Source organism: Festucalex cinctus, chromosome 18 (assembly GCF_051991245.1).
Source record: "Festucalex cinctus isolate MCC-2025b chromosome 18, RoL_Fcin_1.0, whole genome shotgun sequence".
NCBI lineage: Eukaryota > Metazoa > Chordata > Actinopteri > Syngnathiformes > Syngnathidae > Festucalex > Festucalex cinctus.
The window spans coordinates 24,118,492-24,137,876 of NC_135428.1; the positions used below are offsets into that span (position 1 = coordinate 24,118,492).

Sequence of the window (19,385 nt, forward strand, 5' to 3'; positions counted from 1 at the left end):
TAGATTTGACAAATACTGTAGTCTATTGTTCGTAGTATTGATAACATTTATAGATGCATCCTGTATCCAATAATAACACCTCTTGCTTTCGGCTAGGCACCTAAGAAACACCTCCAGAATGGTGCAATCAAGGGCTACCAAGTGGGCTACAGAGAGTACAGCTCAGGTGGAAACTACCAGTTTAGCGTAATCAGCGTGGAGACGACAGGGGACAACGCAGAAAGCTTGGTACTGGACAACCTCAAGAAGTTCACCCAGTACGGCCTTGTGGTGCAAGCCAGTAACAGTGCAGGTACTGGGCCATCTTCCACTGAGGTGGCTGCCACAACACTGGAGGATGGTAAGAAAGCAGGATGAAAGCTTTGCTCTTGAACTCATTTTTAATAGGGCATATTTTGACACCAAATGGCAGGAGAAAATGTGACTTGTTTCATAATTGATTTTTTGGGGATATGGAATCCAAACCAAAACATTCTATTTATTCATTTTTTGAAATAGATTTTACAACTTTTCCAAATAACAAAATACTGTTCTCTTGTGGTCAATATTAAAGATTTGAGCAATGTGAGTGCGCTTTAGAGCATTAATTATGAGGTTAAATTACAACCTAGTGGATATGAGAGGGTACTGCAATGTCTCCTTACTCTTACAATGGCTGCTGTTTGTGTACGTTGTCATGTCTCCTGTTCTTCTCCCTCCCCAGTTCCAAGTCGTCCTCCAGAGCACGTCCAAGCCACAGCCACATTTCCAGAGGTTATCTCCCTATCCTGGCTGACCCCTCCAAAAGATGCGCTGAATGGCAATCTGGTGGGCTTCAGGGTTATCTACTGGGCCAACCTGCCCGATGGAGGTACTGTTGCATTTTGCATTTGTTATCAAATTATTTTGATAAGTGCACCATGGTCTTTGCATTGGTTTGTTTTATTCTCGACTAGAAGTGGGTCACATGTTCTGATTACTGAACAAGAGTGAACATCCTCTAGCTTGCAGCAATTTGCGTACACTCTGATTTGGCTTGGTCTCAGTATGATACAGTTGCTACATATCATATAATTTCTGCATATTTACAAATTTGCTTTGAGCTAAGAAAAGCTGTGTTATACCGAGTAATAAGGGTTGTTACTGATGCTGGTGAGTAAGCAGTTGCCCAGGTGCATTGCTGGACTAATTCTCTTGTGGCTTAAATTCTCCATGGCCATGTGGATGTCAGATAACAGGTTACGCCATATTCACAAGTTGGGTTTGCGTGAGCGGGAGTTGGCTTTGACAGCACAATTACCTTCGGCCCCTGCCATGTCACATCTTGTTGGCTTTCACATTTATCATGGATGCTTAAGGAATTGTCAGCCATGAGGAGTTTGAATGGTAAGGTAACAGTAGGCAGTCTCAGGATGTGTGGAAAAACAACAAAGTTTATACATTTTTAAAATTGTAAAATACAACGACGCCAGTCCCCACAAATATATGCATTATAATTTAATTTATTACTGCAATTACTGTTATAGTGACTCCTTTTGACGATGTTGAACGCTTTTATTTTGTTAAGTTTTCAGATGTGCCTTGTAAAGTGACGTTACTTTACTGCAGGTGAACCAGAAAGAATACATTGATGTGTTACACTTATGTGTAACACTTGTGAGGTATTTTCTGTTGTTGCTGAAGAAAATTCGCCTCACATCTAGAGATCAAGTGGCTTGGAGTCACTCCAAGTAACAAGACGGCATCCATTCGGCTCTTGGCTCTCACAGGAGTTTGACAGTGGCCATGGACACCTCTTGGAAAGCTGTAGCAGCCTAGCTCGGTGCTAACAGCTAGCCGAGTGCATTCTTTCAAAGCAGGGAACCGTTGGTAGTGCTACACAGTCCAAATACTCCACGCTAACATTCTGCCTCTTAAACTAGGGATAGACTGATTATCGGCCAGGCCGATTATCGGTGCCGATATTGGCATTTTGACAAATATCGGCATCGGCCTTTTTATCAATGTGAAGGCCGATAACGCTGGTATCTCACTGAACGGTGCATGCTTGCGAACATAGCGAAATTTAGCATTTTTGTCAGTATTTGTAAGAAGTTCACAGACATGTATTGCTGACACATTGGGAACTCCCCTACACTTTATTTAAAAAAAAAAAAAAAAAAGAAAAAAAAAGAAGAATGATAATAGAATTAAGAAATTATGTTGAAATTTTGGAAAACTATCTCCAGGAGAAAACTTCAGGGAACTATTTACTTGCTGAGTTTTTAACTTTGTGTAAAACATGCTGATGACTGTGGAAGCTCCCGGTATTTTTTTTGTTAGAATTTTTTAACAAAGCTGTCAATTCTTTGTATGTTTAAGATTAAAAGAAAAAAAACATACATTTTTAAAATTTTGAAGTTAATATTTTCTCTTTTACTGAAAATGAATATCGGCTTGCAATATCGGTTATCGGTCTCCTTGACGGCCTTGAAAAAAACATATGGTCTATCACTACCTTAAACATTGTGTATTTTAGCTCCAGTCGGGGTACACCCTGAACTGGTTGCCAGCCATATATATTAGGCCTGGGACGGTTTTTGAAAACCGTTAAAGCCGATCGGTTCAACAGTTTCGGTTCGGCCCGTCCGTGTTCCGTTTTTTTTTGTTTTTTTTGTTTTTTTTTTTTGTTCCCCTTCAAGAGCGCTAATCCAATATGGCGGCATTCATGGTTACGGAGCGCGTCCATGATTACGGGGCGTGTCATGGCAATGCGTCATATCCTTCCAGCAACGCTGTAGACAATCATATTGCAGCGGGGCGGGTATAGCCTCGGAACAGCTACTAGCTAGCATGCTACATCACACCAAAAGCCGGGGGGTAGCGTTTCAGCGGCCCGTTTGCAATTTTGGCAATGGACTTTGGAAGGAAATGCGTGGGGTGGCGTGGAAAGTGCTGGTAAGTCTATTTACTTGTTGAACTGTACCGAGGTGTGTTGACTCGCTTAAGTGCTCTCCAGAGCACTGTCGTTCACAAAGGGACATCCCTATTACGACTTCTAATCCAATGCAAGATTTGTTACATAAAACGAACGTCGGAATTACAACTGGCTGGAAATCGCTATGTTCATATCTGAGTTGGGTGTTTTGTTTCAAACGGGAACTTGGATTAACGCGATGATATTCGATATTAGCAAAGCACGACAACTAGTAGGCATAATGACCACACCGGCGTAAATCCAAAGGCAATTTTTGATGATGAATATAGTATTTCGAATAGTCAAGATATTTTTGCCCAGTTGTTGTCACAGGTCTTGAGATGATACATGCCAAGTTTGAAGTCAATTGGATGAAAAATGTTTGCAAAGGGGGAAAAAGCATGACCACAGTGAATGTGCCAAAATGGGCCAAAATTGGACATTAAAAAATTCATAGCTCACTTCCTGTACATTTTACCTACATGGTCCCAATAGACTTTTTTTGTGCGTCTTGGGGTGCTACACGTGCCTGCCAATTTCCGTTGCTCTAGCTCAAACGTGCCGGGTTTGGTTTTTATTTTTCTACACTAGGGGGCGCTATAGAGTAACATTATTATTACAACGTCAGAATATCAAATTTTTCACCGGGCCTGAAGAGTGTGCGAAGTTTGGTGAGTTTCCGTAAATATTTAGTTCCTCAAAAATGTGATCGTTTGCGGAGAATGAAGAAGAAGAAGAAGAAGAAGAAGAAGAAGAAGAAGAATCCGATCGAAAAACAATAGGGACCTCGCAGCAGTAGCTGCTCGGGCACATTGGGAACAGAATTTCTTTGAAAATGGCATAATAAACCTTTACATGTGGATTTTTTTTGCCAGGTGGGATGTGTCTGTCAAGCTCAATTGGTTTTGGTCAATGTTAAGATCTGCAAAAATCAGCTTCCTTTTTTATTTTTAGGGAATGAGTTAACCTGATTGGTATTTTTTGTAGTATATATATACATCATTGCTCGTTGTACTCATTGCACAATGTTGATTTTATTGTCCATCGAGGCTATCAAAAATAAATAAAACAAAATAAAAAAGTACGTATGTTTGGATCGGTCTGATACCAGTGATCATCTTGAGTGGTGGAAAGTACAAGAATATTCATAAATGACTTAGTTATCACACTTAGAATGTGTTTTCAATTTTTGTAAAAATAACGTAAGTGGGTAATTTTTTTATGCCTCAAGGGCTAGGTGGCGCTGCATCTATAACTGAATGTTGTCATAGAGATACCTTCAGGCCTTGACTATAAACATACATGTCAAGTTTGGGATTTTTTTTGGAGCATGTACCAGGGAATAATTAAATGTTGACAGTCAAGGTTAGGAGATCTGCCACTTGTGCAGGCACTTGGTTTTTTTGTTTTTTGTTTTTCTGAAACGTTCTGATTGAATTTGGCATTCATTTCAAACATTTAAAGGTAAGGCTTTGACACCCTTGGACCTGACAGTATTCCAATCAACTGCATAAGCTAATGCACTGCGCATGTTTCGAGCAATGACGACAATTTGTTCAGCTACAGGAAGTTTGGTTACAAGAAGAGACCTGTTGACCTAACTGAATTGTGTTCCTACCCTTTTCTCAGAGCTTGGAGAGATCAGGAATGTAACAACTTCCAAGCCATCACTAGAGTTGGATGGACTGGAGAAGTACACAAACTACAGCATCCAGGTGTTAGCCTTCACCCGAGCAGGCGACGGTGTTCGCAGTGAACAGATTTACATACGCACAAAGGAAGACGGTAGGCAGCCATTTCCATAATTATCAGGTTGAAAGGATTGGAATCAGATCATCATGAATTAGAAATTGCACTGAATGAACCAGTGTGATGAACATTTTATTATTTATTAGTATGAGGTTCACGGCTTTTTCTGTTTCCAATGTTGTGTTTTTTTTATTATTATTATTATTTTTTATTTTTATTTTACAGTAGTGTACTTATTTTTTTTTAATGGACTGAATATTGAGAGTTTTTATACGAGTGAAATGAAAGAAAATGTTAGCATGTCTGAGAATAGTGTATGAAGTATGCGGTGAGGGGTTTTACAGCCTTTTTTTTTTTTTTAAAACACAATTTTAGAAATGGGAGGGCTAGGGGCCGGGGGGTGGGGTGGCGTGGTCAAGGATACTTTACGTTATCCAACTATTACGCCAAATTATTTGTTTCCATCCATCCATCCGTTTTCTTGACCGCTTATTCCTCACAAGGGTCGCGGGTGGTGCTGGAGCCAATCTCAGCTTGCCCTGGGCAGTAGGCGGGGGACACCCTGGACTGGTTGCCAGTCAATCGCAGGGCACACAGAGACAAACAACCATCCACACTCACAAGCACAACTAGGGACAATTCGGAGCGCCCAATTAAACTGCCATGCATGTCTTCGGATGTTGGAAGAGAGAGAGCGAAAGAGAGGGTCCCCTCGTCTTTTTAAAGTCTATGGGCGGGGCTTCAGTAGGTGGTGGCAAACCCTTCTGTTCGCTCACCCAGACTTTAAAAAAAAGCAAATTATTAAAGGGATTAATAATTTGGCATTAAATTTGGTCAGTCTGGCAAATCAGTTTTCCCACACAACCCGTTTAACACACATCGTAATTAATGCATCATAAACTAACTTGTGAGGTAATTTCTACTTGTCTAATCTGACTGAACTGAAAGATATTGATTACCTTTCATTCCTTATGGAGTACAAATGAAATAGGACGTTCATACACACAAAGACATAACATGAATCATTCGTAGTTCAGTTATCTGTCAAGAATTATCATGGAATAAATGTGTAAAATGCGGTTACTTTATGAATTGTACTAAGGATAGTTCCAAGTTTCACCACTTGACGGTGCTGTTGCTCCATCTAGACGTTCCAGGCGTGCCCCCTGGAGGGGCGCGACGCCAGAATATCCTTTGTGATTGATAAGAGGTCATGAACATTCCTTTGATCAGTCATTTGTATATTCCAAGTCATTGAAGGCGTTTTCTCTGGACCTGGGAAGTCGGGCTTGAATACACGCCTTCGGCAGACGCATAGATTCCTTTGTCACCTGGACAGCGGCTTCAAAACAGCTTTGTTGGTGGTTGAGTGACCACCTGCAGAGCTAACCAAGCTTAGATCCTGTCTGGGCTGTGGAATGTTTATGCAACTGCAGAGAGTTTGCTTTAGAAGAAGCAAACTAAAAAAAATCATTAGAGGGTGGACTGGGCCATAGGCCATAGTTGTTACATAATTAATGTTATTAAATCCGGGCGGCACGGTGGAGGAGTGGTTAGCAAGTCCGCCTCCCAGTGCTGAGGACGCAAGTTGGGCCTTCCTGGGTGGAGTTTGCATGTTCTCCGGGTACTGCGGTCTCCTCTCACATTCCAAAGACATGCTTGGGAGGTTAATTGGGCGCTCTGAATTGTCCCTAGTGTGTGTGCGTGTTCATCTCTGTGTGCCCTGCAATTTATTTATTTATTGAATTTGTATTTTTGGTATTATTATTATTATTATTATTATTATTATTATTATTATTATTATTATTATTATTATTATTAAGTCAAACTGGTGTAATAACCTTATTTATTGATTGATTGAATTATTTTTTTATTATTATTATTATTATTATTATTATTATAATTATATTATTATTATTATTTATTATTATTATTTTTATTAATTCAATCTCTGGTGTAATAACCTTATTTATTGATTGAATTTTTTTTTTTTTTTTATTATTATCTGTTCTTATTGCTACTGGACATTTAAATTTCCCAGAGGGAGCCATCCCAAAGCGATCAATAAAGTCAAGTCTAAGTCTAAGTGTACCTCACCTACTGCCCGAAGCCAGCTGGGATAGGCTCCAGCACCCCCGCGACCCTTAAGAAGAATAAGCGGTTTAAGAAAATGGATAGATGGATGTTATTAAATACACCACTTCTAGACTAAATATGTTAGGGCATACAAAGTGTTAAGTATTCTTCAAACTGTTTTGTGTGTGATGTTGAAGTACATCTTATTTTGAAATCTAATCTTGAAATCGATGCTTTTAATTTGGAAGGCTGCCCTGTATTTCCGTCTCCTGTTTCACGTCATTTCAGCTCATGCATTTATCTTTACCTTGTGCAAAACAACGTTAGCTTATTGATGACCAACTAAAAATAGCTATCTGAACATAAACATTATTTTAAACAGTCACTCACATCTCATGGGGAAACCAGCATGACATTGCCAAAAACGTGTACTCTTGGGACTCGGGAGATTCTTCTTCTTCAGAGTGGATTACAGTGAGGTGGATTACAACATTTTGTGGTGAATAGTGTCATCTGCTGTGTAGGAGGGGAATAATAATTAGTAGTCATTTGATTGGAAAAAAAAAAATTGTATTGCAGATGTGTGGTGCCACTCGCGAATTATTATTTTTGCCTTGCAGACGTTAGGACCCTGCCTCTCACCCAAGAGGCATTTGGTTGTGGGCGTGTTTGAATGACTGGATTACCAATGTGACAGAAAGAAGCTGCTGAGTGTGAACACTTCTTTAATCTTCAATTACCAAGAAACGAATGACTCCATCCATCCAATATTGCGCCAAAAACAGTCATTCAAATACGCCCCCACCTACCTGCTGGTTGACAGGTCGCATCCTAAATTTGTCGGCAACAAAATATTGTATTCTTCTTCATGCTATAAATGTAACGCTATACTCTCGTAGCAGGAAACCCTGATGTTTGAAAAATAGTAAATACTACTGGAGTATGGTATAATTTTCTTTATATTTCAGTTCCTGGTCCACCTGGCGGTGTGAAAGCAGCAGCTGCTTCCAACTCAGTGGTGTTTGTGTCATGGCTTCCTCCTCTCAAAGTGAACGGCATCATCAGGAAATACACGGTTTTCTGTTCCAATCCACACCCCACGGTAATATACTGTACAGTAATATAAATATAATCAAAGAATGTAATACATTACATCATCACTTTCGTTTTCAGAATTTTTCTGTTTAATTGCAGCAGTGACTGGTTTATTCTCAGTTGTAAGAGAAAAGTCGGACTGGAATGTCTTCCCACACACAGGTCAGCAGTGAGTTTGAAGCCGCCCCGGATGTGTTCTTCTACCGGATCCCCAACCTGAGCAGAAACCGGCAATACAGCATCTGGGTGGTGGCCGTCACTGCTGCTGGCCGTGGAAATGCCAGCAAAATCATCACCGTTAAACCCATGGCTGAAGGCACGTGAAACTATGGAACGTTGAAAAAGATCAACGAATGACGACAAAAATGTTTTAGAAAATAGTTCCAAAAAAACGATTCGATCTGTGACTCAAATCCGTGAACCAATCCAAACCGTGACTTTTGTGATCCTTTGCCGTTCGCGTCAGTACTTAATCTCTCCTGTCCTGGTTTGTGGGGACACTAATCCCCGAAATAGCGGCAAAGTAGGCAGAAGCAGTGGCGAAGAACTGGTGTCTAGACACTATTGGCGAAGAAGAACAGTCGGCAAGTTTTGTTTGCCACTCACATACTGAATGTCGTGATATATCATTGAGAAAATTTCTGACAATATATCGAATATCATAGATATTGTGGATCGTTGATGTTCGTATATCATGTGTCATTATTGTGGGCCACATATAGTCATAGTATCGAATCGTGAGTTACCTATATCGTCCCACCCCTAGACAACAGTATCAGAAACAGCGTGTTTCTGTCAAATAATATTCCAAAGATTATAACAAAACCTACATCATTTATGCCGGTTCAAATGATCACTACATTGCATGTAGTTACCTCAGCAAAATGCTCAAGCCTATAATGTGATCTTATCTGCACATCATTTTCTTTGCGTGGATGATGTCATATGCAGCTAAACCACCAGGGGTGTATTTCACAAAGCAGGTTTAGTGAGAAATCTGGGTAAAGAAAGTCTGCATTTTACGTTTCAGAAAGGGCAGTAACTGAAACCAGACGATAAGAGGGAACTCTAGCCTGTTTCATAAAAAGAGGTCATTTAAGCTCTCGGTTGGTCACCGTAGAAACATGGTCCATGAACCTAACCTGGTGGGTAGCAGGTTTGTCACAATGAACCTCGAGTTTTTCTCTGTACCCGCCTCCTTTCAGCCACACATTCATTTCACATTCACATTCATTGAGTCCACTGTGGCGACTTTTTGCGTAAATACGCCTGTAGTTTATAGCGTAAAGTTCACTTTTGTCAAGAACATGGCCTGTCATTTTGACAATGGACCTATTGATGAAGGTGCATATTTGCAGGGAATTAAATATTTGTCGCGAGAATGTTATCAACTCAACTCAACTCAACTTTATTTATAAAGCGCTTTAAGAACAGGCGTTGCTGTATACAAAGTGATGTACATAAACATTAGTTTTGCAGTAAACAAGAACAAAGCAAACATTTTGAAGTGTGAATACAGGTTTTTTTTTTTTTTTTTTTTTTTACAAGTACAGTGGAACCTCTACTTACGAACGTCTCTTCATACGAAATTTTCGAGTTACGAAACTCCTCAACGGGAAAATATTGCCTCTCGTTACGAAAGAAATTTCTAGATACGAAAGGTAAAAATACATTACCGAATGCAACATACTTTTGGCTATGGCTATTTCCTACCATAGGTACCTATGAGCGTAAATACTAGATGTTTGTGCATCGTTCTGGCATCCCATTGGCTAAGAGGAACCTCTACCATAGGTATGAGCGTATACTAGATCGGTGTCTATACAGCGTGCTCAACATTCATCCCGCGGCCCATGAGGTGTTCCGATAGTTTTTCGTAAATGTATGAACTAACGGCCAACGAATTTCTGCAAACATTCAAACAATTGGTGATTGATGAAAACACATTAAGTTTTTAATTGTGACGAGACGGGCCTTTTTAAAAAAAAAAAAAAAAAAAAAGATGCCTCGCCATACCGGAAGTTTCCATGAAGTTTCAGAATTTGTTTAAAAGAATCGCCCAGAAAAAGTGTTCACCAGTCGGGCGTTTGCTCACTAAGATGATGTTTGCATTGGACATTAACGAAGGATTGTTTAAAAAAAAACAAAAACAAAAAAAAAAAAAAACATCCATGGATCAGTTCTTTTCAAAACACCAGGCAAAAAAAAAAAAAAAAAAAACACTTCTGAGGGAGGAGAACATGAACCAGAGGGCAAAAAAACGATGAGGACAGCAGTTAAAAAGGTAAATGACCATCATTTTTATTCTTTACTCTATTCTTTGTTATTTACATTATGCACAACTCTCATTTATTGTGCAATAATCTAACTGTAACATGTATTTGTCACATGTTTTGATGCATTTTTATGCTTTATAAAACATTTATGTCTGAAATTTGGGAGGCTTGGAACGGATTAGGGCATTTACATGGAAACTACGTCTCTACTTACAAATTTTTCTACTTAAGAACTTTCTTCCAGAACCAATTAATTTCGTAAGTAGAGGTACCACTGTAAATACATTTTACATCAGTGAACAAATAAGAAGTAGTGAATAAAGAGATAAATAAATACATAAATAAGTAGACTAAACATCAAACTCATACACACCACAAAACACCAAGAACAAGTCTCATGGTGCGCCAAAAGCCAAAGAATACAGATGTGTTTTAAGACGTCTTTTAAAAGAGGATAACGAGGGGGACTGCCTAATATTTAGTGGTAGGTCGTTCCAAAGGGAGGGACCGGCAACAGCAAAGGCTCGATCTCCTCTAAGCCTCCGCTTAGCCCTTGGTACCTCCAATTGTGTCTGGTCTGCTGACCTGAGGCACCGGGCAGGTGTGTATCAGACCGCGTATATATGCTGGCATTTCCGCACAGTTACCTTATTGAGCGGTACCGTTTCACATCACACTCCATCATCTACAATTCTACATGCACAACTTAAAGTGTATGGGACACGAAAAAAAAAAAGTCACCCTAAAAGTATATAGTCCGCCTCCCAGTACTGAGAACTCAGGTTCGAGTCCAGGCTCCGGCCTTGCTGGGTGGAGTTTGCATGTTCTCCCGGCGTGCCGGCGTGGGTCTCCTCCAGTCTCCTCCCACATTCCAAAGACATGCATGGCAGGGTAATTGGGCGCTCCGAATTGTCCCTAGGTGTGCTTGTGTAGTGCGGATGGTTGTTGGTCTCTCTGTGCCCTGCAATTGACTGGCAACCAGTCCAGGGTGTACCCCGCTTACTGCCCATAGCCAGCTGAGCCAGCTCCAGCACCCCCGCGACCCTTGTGAGGAGTGAGCGGTTCGGAAAAATGGATGGATGGAAGTACAAGTACAAATAATACGATTTCAATTATTACTTTGGAAAAAAACGCAACAACAAGGGCTTGTAAAAATTATCTATTTTTGTGAATTTCCAAAACATGGCAGCTCACTGGCAACGCCCCCTTTTTCCAAGCCTGGACACGCGTGATGTCAGCGCGAGACACGGAAGTTTGCGAAAACAATACGAGGATATGGAGAACAACACAGGTGCTTTCTGACTCGCTATCAAGTGTAGAGTTGGAATTTGACATTGCCGACTACAAGCAGTCTTCAGACAAAGATATTTCATCCCAGGAATGTATCCAGCTGTATCGGTTTGAGCCTTTTCTTGATGAAGGCGCTGGTGCAACTGTGCCTGGTCGTCTGCATACAATGAAGGTGGCTGTGACCAGTTTCAAACTGCCGAGGTCGAGGACGACATCGGCAGGCTCCAGAACGCAGAATGGTAAATCTTACTCTTTATTTTAAAATGGAAATTATGAACTAACAATGCTGTTTATATTTTCGTATGGGTGAAATAGCAAACGCTTTGTGGCCAAAATGTAGCTTGGTTTAGTCCAATACACTCAAATTATTATGCATTACTTGTTATGGTAAAAAGCGAATTTATATTGGTAGTAGCAAAATAGAACTTATTGTCCATTTTAAAATGGAAACCATTAGTGTTGTTCCAAGACCGTTTTTTGACACCCCCCCCCCCCAATAGCTTTGCAGTATCGGCCGATACCATACCGATCATATGTTTTTTTTGTTTTTTTTTCCTCAACATGAAAAAAAGCTGTCCTGCCATGGGTTCAGAGCATTCAAGGGCCAATAGGATATCTTAGATCGGCATGTAGTGAACATGTCACATACCAGTGAATGTTGTGCACCAGCAAGACACAAGATGCTGCATCCAATAATCCTATATTAGAGTTGGAATTAATGGTATCGGCATGTTACTTGTGAGTAGTCACCGATACCGATACCACTGTTTGAATGCAGTATCGGCGCCTCTGCCAATACCAGTATCGTTATCGGAACAACACTAGAAACCATGAACTAAATGCTGCTTACTCGCCGTCGTAAGTATGGAGGACCAAAACTGCCAAAATTCGAAATAAATAAATGACTAAATAAATAAATAAATGACTAAAAGTGAAAATAAAAATGAATATAAAAAAAGATAATTCCAAAATTATATCTAAAAAAATAAAGACAAATAGAAATAAACCCGTTTTTATTTTAACTTTTTGTCATTTATTTATTTATTTAGACATTTATTTAGACATTTATTTATTTATTTAGTCATTTATTTATCCATTTATTTAGTCATTTATTTATCTATTTATTTAGTCATTTATTTATCTATTTATTTAGTCATTTATTTATTTATTTAATCATTTATTTATTTGCAATGGAGAGCTCCAGCAATGGACGACGATCCTGTCCACTGTCACCTCAACCTGCGACTTGAGTTGTTAGACAACAAGTGAGATCAGACAGTGGACAAGATCGTCGTCCATTGCTGGAGCGATCCATTGAAAGCCGGCGAGACTTCCTTGTTCGCCGAGGTGCTCACTCGGCCAATGACAGGCAGTTTACAACGGTGGAGTCCAACCCAAGACACACTTAGGACCGCCCCCTCATTTGAATAACATTTCGACTTGGCAGTACGGCACAGAACTGGCAAAATTCAAAATAAATAAATAAATAAATGACGAAATAAATAAATAAATTACTCAATAAATAGATAAATAGTGACTAAAAAAAAAGACTAAATAATTAAAGAAATATCTAAATAAATAAATAAATGACAAAGTGAAAATAAAAACGGATTTATTTCCATTTATATTTATTTTTTTAGATATAATTTTGGAATTATATTTTTTTTATATTTATTTTTATTTTCACTTTTAGACATTTATTTATTTATTTATGTATTTAGTCATTTATTTATTTCGAATTTTGGCAGTTTTGGTCCTCCATACGTACGAAGTGAAGCCACCACTGCCCCTTTTACATTACCACATGCCAACCTCTGTGAGACTCAATTCACAATTAATGGAAAAAGGGTACAACTTGGATTTTGGAAATTAAATTGACCTCATACCAGTTAGATACATGACACTTTTTTTCTCCTGAAGTGCTTGTATTAGATAATCCAAGTATTTATCAAATAATGAACAAATTCTTTGTAAATGTTATAAATGCCAAAATAATAATAATAATAATGTTGCTTGTGCTTTGCAGGTGTTCCTGTGGTAACTGTGTAGCAATGGCAACAGTGAAGGAGAGCGTTTGCTGTCAGAGTCCAAAGCAGCAGATCCAGTACGTCACCCATCACTGGGCGTTCGAAGCGGTGTGCCTCAATGTGGAAATCCAGCAGACCGCTTACCGATTCCTTCTTGTGTAGTGTCAGTAATAAGGAGAACATTTTCATCGAATGACTACAAAGGACCGCACGGCCTCTGCCTTGTCTGGCTTTTGAAAGTCTGCACACAGTGGTCGGTGTTCGTTTTGCACTTCCTGGTCCAGCGCCAGCTCTTCAAGGAGTGTGTCCTCATCCAGATTGGCCCCCAGACAGATGGTCTCCACAATCTTCTTAAGATCCTCCACATATTCAGTAATAATATCCCCATTGAATTATTTAATCGCGTTGTACATGTATGCAAAATAATTAGAATTAACTTTCATTTCTATTCCTACTTTTTTCCACTATGTTGTGATTAGATTGTTGAATTCTAATTGTGGATGTCGATATTTCAAATAAAAAATACATATGAAATGTTGGCTGACCCAGGACTTTGCAAATTTCCCTGCTCTAACGTGCTGCACCCTTTAAATGACTCCTCGATAAAGTTATTCCTGCACCAATTGACATGCGCATTCTGATCCTAGTGTTCAGTACGCGGAAGGAGCGGCCAGAGTTAGACGACCGTATCAGACTTCCATGTTAACTCGCTTGTTGTGCGTAATTGACGCTGTAAGTTTAATAACTAGTTCTTCATAGTTCTGTGTACAATTTGTCAATTCTAAGTAGAGTTAACCCATGAAGAACGCCTGATTTCTCCCTTTATTTACATTTTCCCGCGGTCGGCATTATCCACGCTGTAGTTTGTAGTCTATTAGGTGGTCTTTGGCGTGCCTTTGTGGATATTTCGTGTAAACAGACTGCACTACAAGGAATAGTGTTCTGCCTTATTTAGTGTACAAATATGATTGTAAAATTAATATGAGCCATTTAGATATTTTGTTATTACTTGAAAGAATTGATATTGTTTAGTGTGATGCCTCAATGGACCTCATTGTAATTATTTTCATTTATTTGTTTTTTATAGAAAACCACAACTCCACAACTTCATCACAATTTACCAACATCACGACATCATACTTTAATACCATCAACAATCAATAAATCCATGTTCTGCCATCATTGTGGTGATTAAAGACACTCAACCCCATCTCCGGATTCGCTGCAATCTTTTTAACCGAAGATTTAGGCCAGACGAGTGTGAAGACCCAGCATACTTTCAATAATATTCCACACGCACAATAAATGCTCCTTTCCTATCCTTGGGAAAGCACACAGTGTATTTAGTGTCCCCATCCTTTGTGACATCCTGGATCCGGCGTGCATTTTCTGCATGGAGGGTCTGGGTTTCCACGGTCACCAAAAGAGCTCTGCCTGGACCAAACTGTCTGCACTCCTGAAAATATGAATCCATAAACATATGTACAATGCAAAGTGTGTTGTTTGAGATTATGGTAACTTTGATAACGTGATCAAAAACAATTATTACAATAACTACCCTTTTTATGTCCTTTAGCTCAAATTGAGACTGCTATGGAGACTGCTATGTTCTTTAGCTCAAATTGAGACTGCTATGGTTCTTGTTGAGGGCAAGGCTTGACATGAAGCTTCTTTTTGCTTTAAAAAAGAAAAAAAAAAAGGAAAAACTTTTAAATAAGAAACTATGTTGAAATGCAGGTAATATTTACCCAGAATTTAACACCGGTTGCGTGTGCTGTGCGGCTGCGGTGTGGTGCGTCTTGACTGCGTGCTCCGGACACGTCAATATTTTGTCCAACTCACACCGGCTGCGGTCTGGCAGCTCCGTCGCCGACCACTTCCCGCCGTGTCTCGCGTGACAGCGTGCGATCATGTGGCATTAAAAACGACAAACACACAGAAAGTCTGTGCTCAACAGAGAAGCAGAAAGAGAGGTGGACTTTTATTATTTTGTGGCTTTCCACCTCCAATATAAACCTCTCCTCGTCCATGTTCGCTGGTGTCTAAAGTCTAAACCGTGAAATGAGCACCTCGCACATTAACTCCAGGCCCAGCTACTCCCACATCACGTTTTGCTAACATGCTTGTGAAATAGGAGCTGGCGAGTGTTTTATTTTGAAAGGTAACCAGAAATTTATTTTGAAACTGCGTTGGTCTTCCTGTCTTCCTGTGTCCGGCAAAAATAGAAAATAGGTCTATCCTTGCGGAACGGCTGCGGTACACCGCAGCTGAGACGCAGTCGACACGCAACGCACACGCAAGCGGTGTAAATTGCACCATTCAAATGAATGGAATCTAATTGGTTGCGTCGCCGGAACGCACAGCCACCGCACCGCAACCGCATCCGGTGTAAATCCCGGGTTACACCTCTACAGCCATTTTATTCTTTGGAAAATGCACAATACATTTGAAAATTACATGAACATGAAAAATTTGAAAACTAGGTGGGGTGAGCAATTTGTTTTTCTATAAATTGGTGTGTTATCAATATCAATCATGTATATTGTACAGTACATTTACTCACATTTTGGATGCAAACACCGGGTACATCACCCAAATCATCTTCCAAACATGTCGCCTTTGTAGCAGTTTCCTTCGACTCATACTCACTCCACAAGCATCTCATCCACCATCTGAAACAAAGTTTGAACTGTTGTTAACTTGGACATGATGCCTTCAACACAGATACACAATACATAATACAATAGACAACAAATGGAAAGTTAGCAGTTCCTCATTAGAAATTGGTACCGTTTCATTGACTGTATATTAATTTGGCAGTGGTTATTTTTGCCAGGAGCTGCTAAAATAAGTTCTGTTAACTTTGTATATTGTGGTTCTTACCCGCACATTATAGCCAAGGGACTGCTTCAGGGCCGGGAGCGGGTCAAACGAGTCTTCCTCGAAATGTGCACTGTACAACACTGACGTTGGAGTCAGGTGTCCATTTATCTCTCGTCCGTTGTACCATATTTTCCGCACTATAAGGCGCACCGCATTATAGGGCGCACCTTCAATGAATGACATATTTTAAAACTTTTTCCATATAGAAGGCGCTACAGTAGAGGCTGGGGTTACGTTATGCATCCATTAAATGGTGCTGCGCTAAAGGGAATGTCAACAAAACAGTCAGATAGGTCAGTCAAACTTTATTAATAGATCACAAACCAGCTTTCTGACAACTCAATTTATTCCCAAAATGAATAACCAGCTGTTTTATTATTTTATCTGAGGTAAAGTATTAATATTAGCTAGCGAGCCAAGATGGCGGGATCTTCTACGCATGCTCGTCACTGATAGCGTCTTGACAGCGAGATCTGTTGCGGCTCAATATAGATGCATATATAAGGTGCACTGGATTATAAGGCGCATGGTCAGCTTTTGAAAAAATTGAAGGCTCTTATGTGCGCCTTATAGTGCGGAAAATACGGTACTTGCTTTGTCCATTTTTCGCGAAGAACTGCATCTTTAGGGAGCCGAAAAAGGCTCACGCCATCCTCCCTTCGATTACAACAAAATCCGGCCATGCAACGAGACGGCATTGTAGAAATTCAGTTGATGTTAAAACACACAGCCGTCGTAAGCCAGCAGGAGCAAAGCAAAGACGCTGACTTCTGTTCTCGCTGACATCTTTCGGATGTCAATGTTGCAGATGATGTGATGTGATTGATGTAAACTGTAATGTGTCCGAAAGGAAAAAATGAATAAACTAAACTAAACTAAAACTTCTGCTGACGTCATATCCGATTCGGCCGCTGGGAGCGCGCCAATGGCCAGATTTTGCGCGGATAATTTAAAAATAATGAAATACTATTTTAGTACGTTTTGTAAGGGAAATCGATCCAATTAATTATTAAATCAATAATTGTTAATTATTAAATGAATAATCAATTGGCTCATTAATTGAAGGAGACTCAAACTTAATGTTTAAATTAAGTTGAGCTTGCCTGCGGAGCACCACATCTCTTTTTGATATTTTTATCAGGATAACAGATGAGAACCTCGTTGAATCAGTCATTAAAATGAAGGTTGTGCCCTTACTACAATTTTGTGAGTTATTTGTTCAGCTTAGAGGTCACTATAAATTGATGAAACACACACACACAGTAAAAACAGGTTTTGAGTTTTGTGCACGTTTATTCTGTAACCTAGGTGGGAAAATCTACTTAGAACTTAAAGAAGCAAAACTAACTACTGTGATAGGAAATAAAACGAGAACTAAAGTAATAAAATCATCAAAGGAAAAGAAAACAAGAAAAGAGAAACGGTCTTAGCCAAGGTGATGGATTTCTTAAATCAAACCAACATGGGACCCACAATCAACCTAGTTTGCACCAATTTGTACTAGGGCGAAGGCCTGCAAAGTTACACTTACAGATGGGGTTGGTCTGAGAAGTAGGACCCTGGATGGAGACTCGCCAAGCCCGTTTGAAGAAGGGATGTAGAAGGTTCAGTTAAGAAGAGGAGCAGAATTCGTCCGGCTGGCCAACTGAGCTTCACGAGGTCAACCAGCTGGCTGGGAAGAGGCCCTTTTTGGTTGAGGCCTCGGGGTGCCTAGAAAGGCACCATCCTTTTGAGCCTGTGCAGGGACCAAAAGCAGCGTGTTTCGCCGCGCCTGTCGCAACACGCGATGGCTTCCGTGCGTTGCCGTGTGCTGGAGGTTAAGCTAGCTGGGCTAGCTCTTTGTCTGGCAGCAGGAACAGAAGGACCAGGGGCCCAAGAGAGCAGAGCCAAAAGAGAGGAAGAAGCAAGCAGGGAGCGTGCTTTTAAATTGGGAGGGTGGCGGCCTCCACACCTGGGGTCCGGTAAGACCAAAGTGGAAAGTTACCAGCTTGGAGAGGATTTTGGTAGAGACTAATCAGATTGAATCTGGATCCCATGTTTGTTGAGATTCTAAGGTCAGAATTCAATCAATGCAACACGTACAATTGAATACCTCAAATGAAATGTTACCTAGCTTACACTGTTAAAACGTGCATACACATGAAAGTTTAGTGGAGAATCTGCCACTGCAATGGAACATTTTCATGACATTTCGTGGAGTCAACATTTCACAAATGGCAAACATAACATTTCATAATTCATTGTTCTGTTGCAAAATAAAGTCAAGTTTCTAAAGAAGGCTTTTACTCTTCTGACTTGTGTGTGTGTGTGCGTGTGCGCGTCAGTCAGAACAGTGTGGGATGTTCTTGTCCTCCCCACCCCCCACGGTGGCATGTCCAGGACACAGGAGTGGAGTTCCTTTGGAACTGAGGTTGCAAAAAGTTACAACCGGCCGATAATCGTTACAGTTTTGACTCGATGATATTGTTCAAAACAACATATTAAAAAATGTCCTGAGCTGTCCCATACACTTTAATCCGTCCTTACATTTGCAACATTACCAGACGTAGTTATATGCGCTCACATCAGAGCAGTATTGCGCTCCATTTTTTTTTTCTTATACCCGTTTGAATAATGTTTTTCTATTTCATCTACCCGCGACCCTTTTGAGGAATAAGCAGTTAAGAAAATGGATGGATGAATATTTAATCTGTTTTATATTTCATATTAAATCAAGTGCACTTATCCCTTGCAGGATTGCACCTAAATGAAATGAATTAATGAGCTATCATTCAACAGATTTCCCCTGTAATATTATGATTGCAAAGGACTATACATTTAAATTTACGCATTGACCGGAGCATCAATGTTCTCCCACGCCGCCTTCCTCGATGGGGAGCTGCTGTGGCGTTGCAATTTATTATTATTATTATTATTTTTTTTTTATTTTTTTTTTTATTTTTTTTTTTTAATAAGGACATGTTCAAATTTATTTATTTATTGATTGAATTATTTTTTATTTTATTATCTGTTCTTATTGCTGCTGGACATGTAAATTTCCCTGAGGGAGCCATC

At 39.9% G+C, this 19,385-nt stretch overlaps 1 protein-coding gene across 8 annotated transcripts in view; it reads left to right on the plus strand.

Annotated features, from left to right (window-relative positions):
• dscama (Down syndrome cell adhesion molecule a) overlaps nt 1-19,385 on the plus strand; it is a 703,869-nt gene that overhangs the window by 534,055 nt on the left and 150,429 nt on the right. For all 8 annotated transcript variants that reach the window (XM_077504132.1, XM_077504133.1, XM_077504134.1 and 5 more), the window contains 5 exons: nt 97-340; nt 704-850; nt 4,565-4,720; nt 7,729-7,862; nt 8,018-8,171. In XM_077504132.1, the coding sequence (XP_077360258.1) occupies nt 97-340; nt 704-850; nt 4,565-4,720; nt 7,729-7,862; nt 8,018-8,171 (835 nt within the window). The remainder of the gene's footprint in view (nt 1-96; nt 341-703; nt 851-4,564; nt 4,721-7,728; nt 7,863-8,017; nt 8,172-19,385) is intronic.